The 13990-nt window shown below is 26.7% G+C and overlaps 1 protein-coding gene across 2 annotated transcripts; it reads left to right on the top strand.

The window, feature by feature from the left end:
* The first annotated feature begins 7302 nt into the window (after window positions 1–7302).
* Window positions 7303–11418, top strand: LOC125371123 (protein yippee-like At5g53940). 2 transcript variants are annotated; one of them, XM_048379454.1, is made up of 6 exons: window positions 7303–7579; window positions 7961–8004; window positions 9906–10042; window positions 10205–10260; window positions 10344–10402; window positions 10635–11418. In XM_048379454.1, exons 1-6 carry the CDS (start codon window positions 7566–7568, stop codon window positions 10766–10768), a joined length of 444 nt encoding a protein of 147 aa, XP_048235411.1. In that variant the 5' UTR covers window positions 7303–7565; the 3' UTR covers window positions 10769–11418. The 2 variants fall into 2 exon arrangements, with proteins under 2 accessions (XP_048235411.1, XP_048235410.1); XM_048379453.1 differs by having other exon boundaries at window positions 7313–7617; window positions 9934–10042.
* Window positions 11419–13990: the final 2572 nt, after the last annotated feature.

Here is a 13990-nt window from a genome sequence, read left to right as displayed (position 1 = left end):
TTGTGATCTTCAAAGGAAACAACCTGTTTGAATTTATTTTAATTACAGCAATTGACTCTCCTTTGGATCATACACCTCACATTCTCCTCTGAAAATTGTGATCCTGTATCCTTTTTCTTGTAACTGACTAGCACTCAAAAGGTTAGTTTTCAAATCAGGAACATAAAATACATTTAAAATGGTTTCAATAAAATCATTCCTGGTTTTAATTTGAATATCTCCTTTTTTCATCACTTTAATAGTTGCTTTATCCCCAAAATTCATAACAAAATGAAAACTTTTATTTAAATTAATAAAAGATGACTTACAGCCACTCATGTGATTACTACATCTAGTATCTGCATACCAGGTCTTTTGATCAGGCTCTTCCATTGCATGAAAGGCCATTAGAAGTGTTTATTCTTCCTTCTGTTCAACAAAGTTGGACTTCTCTCTCTTTTCAATTGGCAGCTTTGTGTAGCATTCACTCTTGTAGTGACTATAGTTTCTGCACCTATAACATTCAATCTTGGATTTATCACCATGCCATTTTCCTCTCCCATAAGAATCATCACTTCTTTTATGAGAGTTGTCATCATTTTTTCCATCTTTATTTCTACGACTACCTCTTCCACGACTTCGTCCACCTCTTCCACAACCTCGTCCTTTTGTGCTTGATGATTCAATATAATCTTTGAGGGCTATTTGCTCATCCATTTTGTTGGATCGATTGACCTTCGATTCATGACAGATCAAAGAGCTTTGAAGCTCATCAATGGACATAAGATTGATGTCTTTAGATTCTTCAAAGGAACAAACAACATAATCATATTTTGGATCTATCGACTTCAATATCTTTGTCACAATTTTATCATTTTCCATGTTTGCACCATGAAAGCGCAGTTTTTTGCAATTCTCATTATTCTTCCAACAAAATCTACAACAGGCTCTCCTAATTTCATTTGAAGAGCTTCGAACTCTCTTATCAAGGATTGAAGCAATGCTTGCTTCACCCTATTTGTGCCTGATTACTTTTTTTTCATTGAATTTCAAATTTGTTTGGAGGTATCCTTTTGGAGAATGGTCTCTAGAATTGAACGATTAATTGCCTGAAACAAGTAATTTTTTGCTTTTAGATCCTTGAGCTTTCGATCTGACAAAGCTAGCTTGTGCTTCAGTGAGAGTTTCCTTTGCTGTTGGTTCAGCTACACCACTCTCCATAATTTCCAAATATTCTTTGGACCTCAAGAAGTTCTCCATCAACATGCTCCAGTGATCATAATGACCACTAAAACGAGGAATTGTTGGTTGTACAAAATCATTGCTATTAGATGCCATCTGCCTTAAGCTATGATACCATATGTTGATAAATTATTAGAATGGGAATTAAGAACAACAAGATAATTTTTGACTGGAGAGTTGTTATTGTTCATCAGAAACTCAATACAATTTAAATAAAGAAAATGATATCTGCTAAAATAATAATTACAGATTTTAAGAAAACTAAATTCTTTAAAAACTAGGACTGTTATTCAACAAATCAACTAAAATTACTGGATACTGATTTGACCAAGTCTCAGTATCTATACATTGACTAAATATTAAACTTAACAACTCTTACCAAAAGCATGGAAGAAACATACTTATTCTCCATCTCATACTTGAACGTTTTGTTAGTATCATACTTGAACGTTTTGTTAGTATAATATGTTTTTAACCTTTTGTTTGGATTGGAAACAAATTAAGGAGGAAAGAAAATAAAGAAAATAATTTTTAATATTTAGAAAAGAGAGGAGAATAAGAAAAAGAAAAGAAGATAACTATTATTTTTTCTCCATTTTTGAAAGAAATAAAATAAAAGATAAAAATGAGTGAAAAATAAAATGCATGCATTCCTTCTTTGTGTCTCATCCATTCAAACAAGAAAAAAGAAAATAAATAAAGAAAAATAAAACTTATTTTCCTTTTTTTTTTATTTTCTGTCCTCCCCTATGAAAATTTTCAAAAATAGGGTTAAGGTTCACATAGTAATTGAACTATTAAACCCCACTTGACCACCTTTGATGACTTCATTTTATCACCAAATTGGTGAGAATCATTGAGATTTGGACCAACAGAAAATAAAACTTATTTCCTATCCCATGTAAGGTTTCACTTGATTCCTTAGTATTATGTTTGGATAGAAAGGCAAGGAAATAAAGTAAATGGGAGAAAATAAACAGATTAAGAAGAATAACAAAAAATTTCTTCCTAATGTTGTTTGGATAACAGGAAAATAATGGAAAATGCCAACCATAAAATGTTTATTCAAATATAAAAATATTAGTAAATATAATGGGGATGTGTTCCTGATTTTATAATTATTCTACATGCTTTCTTTAAGAGTATAAATAGTATGAAGCAGAAAAAAATTATATAAGCAATCTAACATTTTGATATTACAAAATGGTAAATTAATTATAAATTATATATAAATTTTTTAAATATTTTAAAAATATTTTTATATATATATATATAACTCTTATAAATTGTTATATTTATACAAAAATAAAGAATTCTAACTCTATTATTTTTTATTTTATTCAAATAATGTGAAATATAATAATTCTATAAAATATTTTATTTTTAAAAATAATTTTAGAAAATAATATATAGCACGTAAGATGAGTAAGAATTGAAATAAATTAAAATAGATAATGTGATATTATTTTAAAAAATTAAATAATTTTCTTTCACAAGATAAAAAGAAAAAGTAAATGGAAGATATTAAAGAGAATAATAAAACTTTTCTTCCTAATGTCGTTGAGGTAAGGAAAATAATTTATTTATCTTTAATGAAAATTACAAATGAAAATAATGTGATTAAAGATAGATACTTTTGAAAAGCCAAAACAAAAGGAATGTGATTCTAATTTTATAGTTATTTTATATTTTAAAAAATATAAAATATAAATAGTTTCTTTATTTTTAAATTTAATCCAAATGTAAAATTGTTTATTTTTTATTTTATGATATTTTTATTTTTATAATAAATATAAAATATAAAAGAGAATTACTTTCTATTTACAGATAAATTAAAAAAAATTATATATCATAAAAAAATTATATAATGAAAATTTACTTCATATTATAAATATGGATTTAGTTTTTATAAAGTATTATTTGCAAATTTCTTTCTAGAAATCACATTAGAATTAATTGTAGTATATTTTTTCATAAGATAAAGAGAATATATTCATTTCCTTTCTTGATTTCTTACCCGCATTATATATAGGAAAAAGTAGATTCCAATGCTCCTTTTATAATATTATTTTCTTTCCTTGTGTTATTTTTCATTTGTACTACAAATATTGCTTTTCCACTATGCTTTAATCTTTTCCTCTAATTTACTTTCCCAATTTTCAACTTATCCAAACATAGCGTTAAAGAAGGAGACAAAATAGTGGTCCACGTGTGAAACAGAGGAGCCTCGGCGGCCGCTTTTGGTGGGATCCACACTTTTTCCTTCCTAGTCCGATTCTTTCAGAGATTTCTTCTTTTTTTTTCGTTTTTTTTTTTTCTTTTTCTTTGGGTCAGTTTATTTATTTAAATATGTACGAGGTGGGGTAACTACGACATGGGCAACCACCAAATCGGGATCCGCCACGTAGAACGTGTCACGTGGAGGGTTGTACGGACAGAATGATGGTGTGGTGGTGATGTGTTGGAAGGTGGCAGACAGTTGAAGCCGGCGCGTCGGCTTAATTTAATTTAATTAAATTGAATGGGACCCGCAAGAATAGTGGTGAGTGCGATTTGGGCGACACGTGATGGGCTCTGGAAGAACGTGTTTTCATCTTTCAGAGCAACCGCCAACCGACCATTTCTTAATAGCTCTCTCCCTCTTCTTTCTTTTCTTTTACAAGTATTTTTATTTCGAATAAAAGAAAGAAAGATAAGAGAGGAAAATAGGAAAAATACTATAGTTTAAAGTATTTTACTTGAAATGACTAGAAAATAAAAATAATAATATTTTTTCATTTTTTTTCTATTTCTCTCCAAAATGAAAAAGATATGTGATTTTAAAGGAGAATTTATAGTGTTTATATACAATTATTAAATTATATATATTGTCATTTTGTTTCAAATATTATTTTGTATTTCTTGTAATAATTGAAGGTATTTTGACAATCAGTCTATAAGGAAAAATCAAGAATCCAAATATCAGAAAAAAAGGAGTAAAGATTTTTTTATATTTATTTTATCTTTTTATTTTCTGTTCCCTTCATGAAAGTTCTTAAATAAAAGTAAATATTTTCATAAAATGAGATTATTTTGATGATTTATTAGTTAATATATAAATTAGGTTCATTTGAATTAAAAGAGATATTTAAGAATATTTCAAATTATTATTATTTTTGAAAATATATAAATAATAATAAAATATTAAAAATTTATTAAAATTTTTTATATTTTATATTATTATGTTTAATTAAAATAATATCAACACCCGTATAATATGTATGTGGACCAAGTGTAAGTGAGAATATCAGCTTGAAAAATTCAAACATTAGTGAGAATATAATAATTCAAAAATCTAATGGTTCTCCACAAAAATTCGTCAATGAAAGGTAGGTTAGGGCCTAAACTTAGGCCGAAAGGCTTAGCCGGTTGATCTCAAGAAACGGAAAATGCTAGGTTAGCTGAAAAACAGTTATCAGTTCAGGAAACTTGAAAGACTTAATAAAATACAATAGCAAAGTCCAATGAATATTTTATGAATTTTGCCATTTATTTGTAATTATATAAAACTAATGTTAATAAGTTTACAAAAAAAAAAAAATAAAGAAGACTAATATTAATTTTAAGTTATATATTTGATATAAAAAATAAAACATTATATATCGAACTATCATATACGAGAAATGCAAGATTGACTAAGTCCAAACATAAATATAACAAGAAGTCTTAAAGACCAAGTCATAGTTGGATTCTAGTTGAGTAATTCAACCCGACTTAACAAAAAGTCTTAGAGACCAAGTCGTGGTTGGACTTTAGTTGAGTAGTTTAATCCGACTTAGGACTCTGCTATAAAACTAAAAAGATTAATCCTAATAGGGTTGTAGCACCTTACATTCATAAAATTCCTATTTATATAGGATTAGGAAACATTTAGCTCTATATAAGAGACAGCGATACAATATATCAGGTACATTCTACTTTATATATTTATAATATTTTATACCACCTTAAGTTTTTACTAACTTAACTATTGGAGTGAGTGGTCGGATATATACATTCTACTTTACATACTCACAATACTTTATACCACTTTAAGCTTTACTCACTTAATTATTAGAGTAAGTGAGCGGACAACCATATCTGACGTTTTCTAACCTTTGTCATATATTTCAGAGCTCGAGTTTGATTTGAAAGCTTATTGATAACTTATTACATTTAACTAAATTATCGGATAGATATATATTGACAATTTATTACTTAGATAAAGTCTAAAAGATAAAGTTTCCTTTAAAAAGTAGATTTTGATAATATTTGAAAACCAATATAATTTAATTAATATATTATTTTATTTATACATGTTATTTATTTTTTAACTTATTATTATTATTATTATTATTATTATTGGTGATCGCAGTAGGAGATATCAAAAGAAGAAGAGAGTTTAGTAGTACTACTTGAGAGCAGATTATATTTTTTTTAATTTAAATCTATTTATTTTTATATAAAAGTAATTTAATATCACTAAATAAGAGGAATGCTAAAATTGATTATCCAAATTATGTAATTGATCAAACTTTAACCGCTAAAATAATTAGATTATATATTGAAAAATAGTTTAATTTTTAGAAAAAATATAAAAAAAAAAGTATTGTACTTTGATGCTATTGCATCTAAAAGATTGTAAATTCTTTTATGATAAAAATAGTAATGTGCATGCCACATCATTTCTTTACTTGTACTTTAAATAAATTTAGATGGTTTAAAGAAGCTTTTTTTTTATATTTAAATTAAAATTTAAAAAATTTATTTATAAATTAAAAATTTAAGACGGCTATAATATTATGCTCAAACGTGAGAGACTGTCTGTGCATTTTACTTTGAATTAATAGTAAAATCTAATAGATAGATTAGAAATATTAATTAATTATTTTTATTACTATAATTAAATGTTAATAAAATTAAATATTTACTTTAATCTAAAAGAAATTAACTTTCTTGAGTTCATACTTAATTTAATAACTAATAATATTATATTTAAAAGGAATAATTATAAAAACAGTATGTAAATTTGTTAAGATTTGACAATCAAGTGTTTAAACTTTTAAAAATTACAATTTAATGTGTGAAATCGAAAATTATTAACATTTAAATGTATGGAACCGATAACTTATATAAGAGAAGCTAGATAATTACAAAAATAGTATGTGAACTTATTAAAATTTGACAATCAAATATTTAAAGTTTTAAAAGTTACAATTTAATGTATAAATTTAGTAAATACTTACAATCAAATGTATATAACAGGATAATAGCAATTATATACTTATAATCTTAAAATACATATTATTCGCATAGTAGATTAGGAAAATAAAATATTAAAAAATATTTTAAAAATATATATTTTTTTAATAGATTAATATATTTTTCTTACTATCACCATCATTACACTATTCTTACTATATTTTCATAAATTCTTTTAAAGAAATCTCTATCTAACTTTGAGCAACACTTTATTTTCTTCAATCCATCGTTATAAACATCTCAAACAAAATCGATCATTATTAAAAATAATAATTTTAATTATAATGTCAATTACTAATACATCTCTTTATGATATGTATAGTATTTATTTATATATGTTTATTTATTTTTTATAATTTTTATTGTTTATATAAAAATTTACTTTCTTTTATGTAATATTATCTTTCACTATAAAAAATAATAAAATTTTATTTGTCTATATTAGATTCTTTATATATATATATATATATTGACTAGTTTCACACACTCAAATATTAATGATTTTTAATTTTACATATTAAATTATAATTTTTAAAAACTTAAATATTTAATTTTTAAATTTTAATAAATTAACACACTATTTTATAATAAGCTGATATGGATAATCTGTAACTTATTGTTGACTTACCGGATACATTCAATCATAAATATTTGTTATGTACATACACTAAAGTATAACTTCTCTTAAAAATTTTAAAATTTAATTATTAAATCTTAACAATTACTAACACTATTTTTGTAATTATTTAAAAAAAAAAAGAAGATAATATTAAAATTTAAAGAGAATAAATTGAGTGAAATTGAAACTTTAAATTGTCTGTAAAAACTGTTAAACTTGTGGACAGGATGGAGTAGTTTGCTGTTAAAATTATGCCATGATCATAATCTTCTAATCCAAAACCCAGCCACTCTTGTTCTTTCATTTTCTGGAAACATTGAAAATAACAGGAAAAAGCAACAAGCAGCAGTCTCTCAGCTTTCCAGTTGAAGTGGGTAATCAAATCAAGTAGGGATCAAGATATGGGAAGAAATTTTGCGGTGGAGCTAGAAGGCAGGTCTTACAGATGCAAGTTTTGTGGTACCCACTTAGCCCTCCCTGTTGATCTTGTCTCAAGGGTAAACGAAAAAAACCCACCTGAAGTCTTTCTTTCTTTCTTTATGTCATTACTACTATGCATCCATGTTGAATCTTTTTAGATGTTTGTTTCCTCTATAATTCCTTAGCAGCTAGGACAAGAGACAAAATAGTATCAGCACAGGCACTTCATCTTTGCAAAAATTGAAGAAGGGTTAATAATTTCTTTTTTAAACTAACAATGTATGTTTTTAAAGAAAGATTAGATGAAGGTTCATTTGTGCAAAGAAAGATTAGCTGATTGTGCTTTTTCTTTTTTGCCTTTTGTATGGAATTGTTAAACCTTTTGCTTTCTGTTTCATTCTTTCTTTCTGATTTGAACAGTCTTTTCATTGCCGCCGGGGAAAGGCATACCTCTTCAATAATGTGTGAGTTCTTTAATTTACAGTCTTGTGCTGAGTCTTTCAAATTTTTTATTTTTCAATCACACATTTATTAGCCTCACCCTTTATTTTATATGAATGAGGTGTCATTTAGTTTTGACCACTTAAGGCATTCTTAAACCTCATAGCATTTGTTAAATAAAGCATAAAAGAATTTCAGGCTTTGAGTAGTGATTGAAGTATTCTTAGTAGCTATAGTTTGTATAATTAATGTTATTGCGGTAAAATACTGCGCCATCTAGTGATTCTTTTATAGGCATGTAATTGTTCATTTCTCTTGAATGCCATCCCTCTTTGAGAGGTTAAGTTTAACCTTGGCAAATGAAGAAATGCATACCTAGGAATTTGAAGTGGCATATCCGTGTGCAAATCGTTTTCTCAGTTGAATGAATCTCATTATTTATGTCCATAATAATTATGCACACGGATTTCTTATGTGCTTTTCCAAACTAAATTTTTCTTCATTTGCCGAAAGTGCTAATTATACCCCTCTTCTCTGTCATAAAGCACTGAAAAGCATCAAATGGAATGGAAACTGTAAACCATGTAGGTGAGAATTATACACAAGAAAGGTATCTTAAAGGAAACAAAAACCATATTTGAGAATCTGAAAATCACTTCAAAGAATGAAAGTAAGAAAAGGAAAACAGAAACTTGGAAGGAGTGGGGAAGGAGAGCATTGAAAATAATTTTCTCGAAATTCTCATTATCTGGATGCTGATTTCATACTCCACACTACTGAAAGTTCTCACACCCAATACACTGGTGCAAGCAGAATGGAACCATTTTCCTAAAAAGTCTGTCCAACTAGCCAAAACTTCGGTGATAGCAATGTTAGCCATTCTTATATTTCTTCATTTTAAAATTGTTACTTTTGATACTTAACTTTCTACTTTTTCCAGTTTCCTGGGCATAACGCACTATTATGTTGTCAATTATTGATAAAAACTTTGACAACTAGTATGTGCAAGTGGTTTTGCGTTTCTGTTGGAGGTCTAGAAATGTTTGACTTCTAGCTATATATGGATACTTTTGTGTATTTTGAAATAATACTTTTGTATCATTCATATTTGTAACTATTAAAGGCCTCAATCAAAAATTTGCTGTCAAGACTTTCATGGATGTCTCTAGCCTGTCAGATTATTACAACACTGATTAATCTTTGGCATCAAGCTTAATGATGGTCCACCTAATTTCTAATCTATAGATTAGAACAAAATAATATGATAGATGGCTTTAAAAAGCATAGTTCATCAGTTAAAGTAAATGATTTCCTCCAACTTTTGTTTCACAAGAACTGGTTTCTTCTGCATCTCTGTTCTAATCTCCTTTTGTTAATTCACAAGTCTGAAGGTTCCATTTGTCAAGCATCAGAAGAACCTTTTGGATAGATGTCATGCAATTGTACCACTGAAATATATGTGAAAAGGATACTACAAGAGGACCAGTCCTTGTCTAAATGTCTATAACCTCCGACAAAACCTCTCATTCTTTCATTGTTTAAAATTGTCCTAGCATATCTCAATGGAAGTACGCAAATGGAATTCATTTAATTTTCATGTTGCGGGTATCAATTTTCTTTGCGTAAATAGTGATCACTGCTTTGACAGTTTATTATTTTTTTTGATAGTTCTTGAGAACTCGAACTATGTACTGTCCTAGACAGTTATGGATGATGGAGCAGTCACCTAGATGCTACTAGTTGTTTGTAGTGTTATGTTACTAGAGGGACCTGTGATAAAGATAACGGCTCTTGTTTATCCAAACACACAGAGAGACATGTGTGCATGTGCACATACATATCTACGTGCCTACCACTATTATATTAACATAAAGAGAGATTGTCCTTACCTCATCTATTCTCTTCCATACTTAATGCAAAAAAGCTGCATACTATGGAGTTAATGATTTCAGGGTGAACATCACAATTGGAACCTTAGAGGAGAGAATGATGCTTTCGGGATTGCATACTGTGGCAGATACATTTTGCTGCTGTTGCGGACAAATAGTTGGCTGGAAATATGTATCTCGCTCTCTCTGTCTCTCTGTTAGCTGCTCTTTCTTTGAATGTAGACGCTGTAGTCAGTTAAATGAGGATTTGGCTGTCCACAAGGCTCTACATTTGCATATGAAAAAGGTGGTTAATGGTAACTTTAAACTGAAATTGTTCATTATTCCTATACAGGAGGCAGCACATGAAAAAGGCCAAAAATATAAAGAAGGAAAGTACGTTCTTGAAAGGTAGAGCTCTTAATTTTCAAATTAAATCTATCCTTTTTCTCTATCCTCTTGATGTCATATGTATATAATTGCTTGTTCATCAGAGGGAGGATTGTTGATGAGATGGACTTGTCAACTGGAGTCTTTATCGACTCCCGAACTGGTATGAGCGATGCTGAAGATGCTTAAGTTCTAACTTCATATCTGTAAAGTAGTAGTGAGAAATAGTACATATGCAGAAAGCAAGGCTTTTTCTGTACATATAATGCAAGCTCTATTTGTTGAGAGGGATTTGAACAGTTCGCTGAACAAGAATAGAGTTGTTGCTGTTTTGTGACTTTATTATGTATGCTTGGACTTTGGACACCTAATCTTGTTCCACCTATAATTTTTAGGATTAATTTGGATTGACATATTTCGGCTTGGGGCAAAAAGACAAGAAGGTAAAGTTTTATATCTGAAAACAGCTCAGGTGGCTTCTTCCGTTGCCTGCCATTTGAAAGGTATAAAATGGCATAGTTTGAAATAATAGGACTTTATGAATCTTTACCAGTTCTAAGATTAGCAAGAGTACACTAGTTCTTGAGTTATTCTAATATGAAGAGTTTTTTATTTGTTTTTGAGGATGAACTCTTCTTTTGCATATCTATAAAATGGTATTTTGGATTTAAAAGAAATTTTTTTTTTTTGGCTTATTTATCATCTTGCAATGTTAAGTATTATGGAATGTTATAGTAATTTTTCTTTTAATTACAAGTAGGGGAAAAGAGACTCGAACTTGAGACTTTACTCAAGTTGACATATGTATTTATTGCCTAACTGATCTCATGGATAGAGATGGCAAACGAGCAGGTCGAATCGGGTTCGTATAAGATCATTTCGAGTTTCAGATAATTTTGGATTGGCCATTTTAAGTTCGAGTCTTCTCGGCTTTAGGTAATTTTAGGTATGAATGTTGGGTTTTGCTAGTTTCGGGTTCGGGTTGGATCGGGTTTTAGTTGAACCTAGTTCGGGTCTTTCTAGCTTTGCTTTTTGTTTTTTTTTTTTCGGAATTCGGATCATTACAAGTTCGGTTCGAGTCAGGTTTGAATAAAATTTAGTTCGGTTGCCTTGAATTTCAGGTCGAGTTTTGAATTCAAGTTAAATTTTATGACTAATTTTTCTAATTTTATTTTTTGATCTCACGAATTTTATCCAGTAAAATTTATATCTTTCGGTTTGAATGATTTCAGTTCTGGGTCATTTTGGGTTCAGATCTTTAATTTTGTATTAAAATTCATGTTCGAACGGATCAAGTTTCGAATAAGTCAGATCGGGTTTCCGAATTCGGATAAGATTCTGCCATCTCTACTTTTAGGTGCATGAAACGTTATAATGTTATAAAAAATTATTAGCATTTTTTCCCTCTATGTTCATAAATTTTCATGAAATGTTGGGATCTATGTTGTAAAAAGTTATATTAGTGCGTAAAAATTCCTATTTTAGCATATGTAAAATGTTTTATTAATACGCATATTTTGACTTTTATAATTATTTTATATTTTGGCAATGCCTTGAATAAGAATTTTTATCCTTGTTAATATAGTTTCCTGCATTTGAATTATTCATTCATCACAAAAACAATGAATTTAACTTTCATAAAAAATTAATATCATTTTCATTTGAAACATAAATATTTCATAGTCATATGAAGAATGTATATAAAATTATAACTACTGAATTGACAAGAACAATTTAATGAATATATAGATTATAAATGATTAACATTCTTTATTAAAATAATAAGTATTTAAAAACTGATGGAATACAAAATGAATATCGTTATAATAAATAATGAATATCATCATATGGATGATGAATATTGATGGCCATTATAAATAAGCCTAATTATAAATTAAATCTTAAACTTTACACATTTTAATAATTTTATCCTATTCTTTCAAAATTTTAAAAGAAATACTCCTTTTAATTTATTTTCAGAAATACTTTATGATGATAATTTTTGATGTTTCATAGTAAAAAAAGATGATGTAAAAAGTCGATTATGTTTATCAAAAGCATAATAATTATGAATAAATAAAAATAGTTTATCTTTGACTTAATAATATGACCATTAAAAATTCCATATATGTGCATTCTTTTATATTTTTTACATTTAAATGCAATAAAATTTTTATTAACTCAGTAATTTTTATGTTATAAGCAGAATTGATTTGTCACGTTATTTTCTCATTGTAAAATTTCAAAAATTGTGACCAACAAATATTTTTGAAAATAAATTGAAAGTATAGGTATTTATTTTAAAATTTTGAAACAATTGGATAAAATTATTAAAAGTGTAAAGTTTAGAATTTTATTAGTAATTAGGCATTATGAAAATATAAAACTATTGATTATGGAATTATCAATTATATATTGATGAAATTCTTACATTGTTAAATGTGCAAAAAATTAGTTTCATTCACTAATTATCAAATTTTAGTATATGAAGAGTTTCTAAAAATTATATTATATTAGTTTTAACCGATATTTATTTTATTATTTGTCGAAAGTACATCGATTTTTAATTTCTGTATAGTATGACTAATTGAAAAAATAAAAAAATGTGTTACTAATTATGCTAATTTTTAAATTTTATTTACCTATAATATAAATATATATATATATATATATATATATATATATATATATATATATATATACTAAATTTGAGATATAAATTTTTTGACATGTATTACTATATTTTGATACATTTTAATATGTATACTTATTTTTAACACATAAAATTTAAATTTATACATTAAAAATTAAAAAGATATTTAAAATATTTAATTTATTATTATTTATAAAAATATTATAAATAACTATAAAATATTAAAATTTCAATTTAATTTTATCTATCAACTCAATTTACATTCTTATTTAAAATCAAAATAATTTTGACAACCGTATGAGTAGGTAAAATCTAAAAAGACAGGACAACAGTCCTATACGTATGGCTCTACCTTTGGACCACACTGTAAGGTGAACCAGGGTGCAGGACATAAATTGCCACCTAGAATTGTTATACTCTGAACCCTAGTCCATGATTCTTCATGTACCAAGCGTATAACACACGTGTGAGACTTTTTCTTTTTGGTTTTTACTTTAAACATTAAAGGCCATCTCTATACAAATACTACTTTTCCTTTATTATATTCCATCTCTTTATTTTTTTTACTATATTATTGTTAATGATTTCTTATTATATTTTTTTAATTTTATATTTTCAGTGTATTTTATATTTTTTTATTACAACACTAAATTTATCTTTTAATAATATGCTAGTATTTTTGTAATAACATATCATATAATTTTATACATATGAATTTCTTAACAATTTAATTTTTCTATTAAAATATTAGATTTAATCATATTTTGGCATATATTTATATATTAAATTATATTACTTTCTACTTTAAAAAAGTTAATTTTTATTATTTCTTATCATTACATAATAATATTTTGATTTTAAGATTTAATAATAATTATAAAATATCAAATATTAATTATAAATGAATGCGTAATTATATTTTTAGTGTATGAATTTGTCAAGAAATGATAATCGAGTAGTTAGATTTTTAAAATTAATATTGAGTGTGGCAAAAAAAATAACAAAGTGGTGTTTTTAGCAGGTAATTTTCAGATTTGTTTTAAATTTTTACAGATATAGATGAGAGAGCAAAAATTGTTGAACACATAAAAAAACTAA

Source organism: Ricinus communis, chromosome 9 (genome assembly GCF_019578655.1).
Source record: "Ricinus communis isolate WT05 ecotype wild-type chromosome 9, ASM1957865v1, whole genome shotgun sequence".
NCBI classification, from domain to species: Eukaryota; Viridiplantae; Streptophyta; class Magnoliopsida; order Malpighiales; family Euphorbiaceae; genus Ricinus; species Ricinus communis.
Note: the sequence above shows the minus strand (reverse complement) of the source record. Positions and strands in the feature narration are given on the sequence as shown.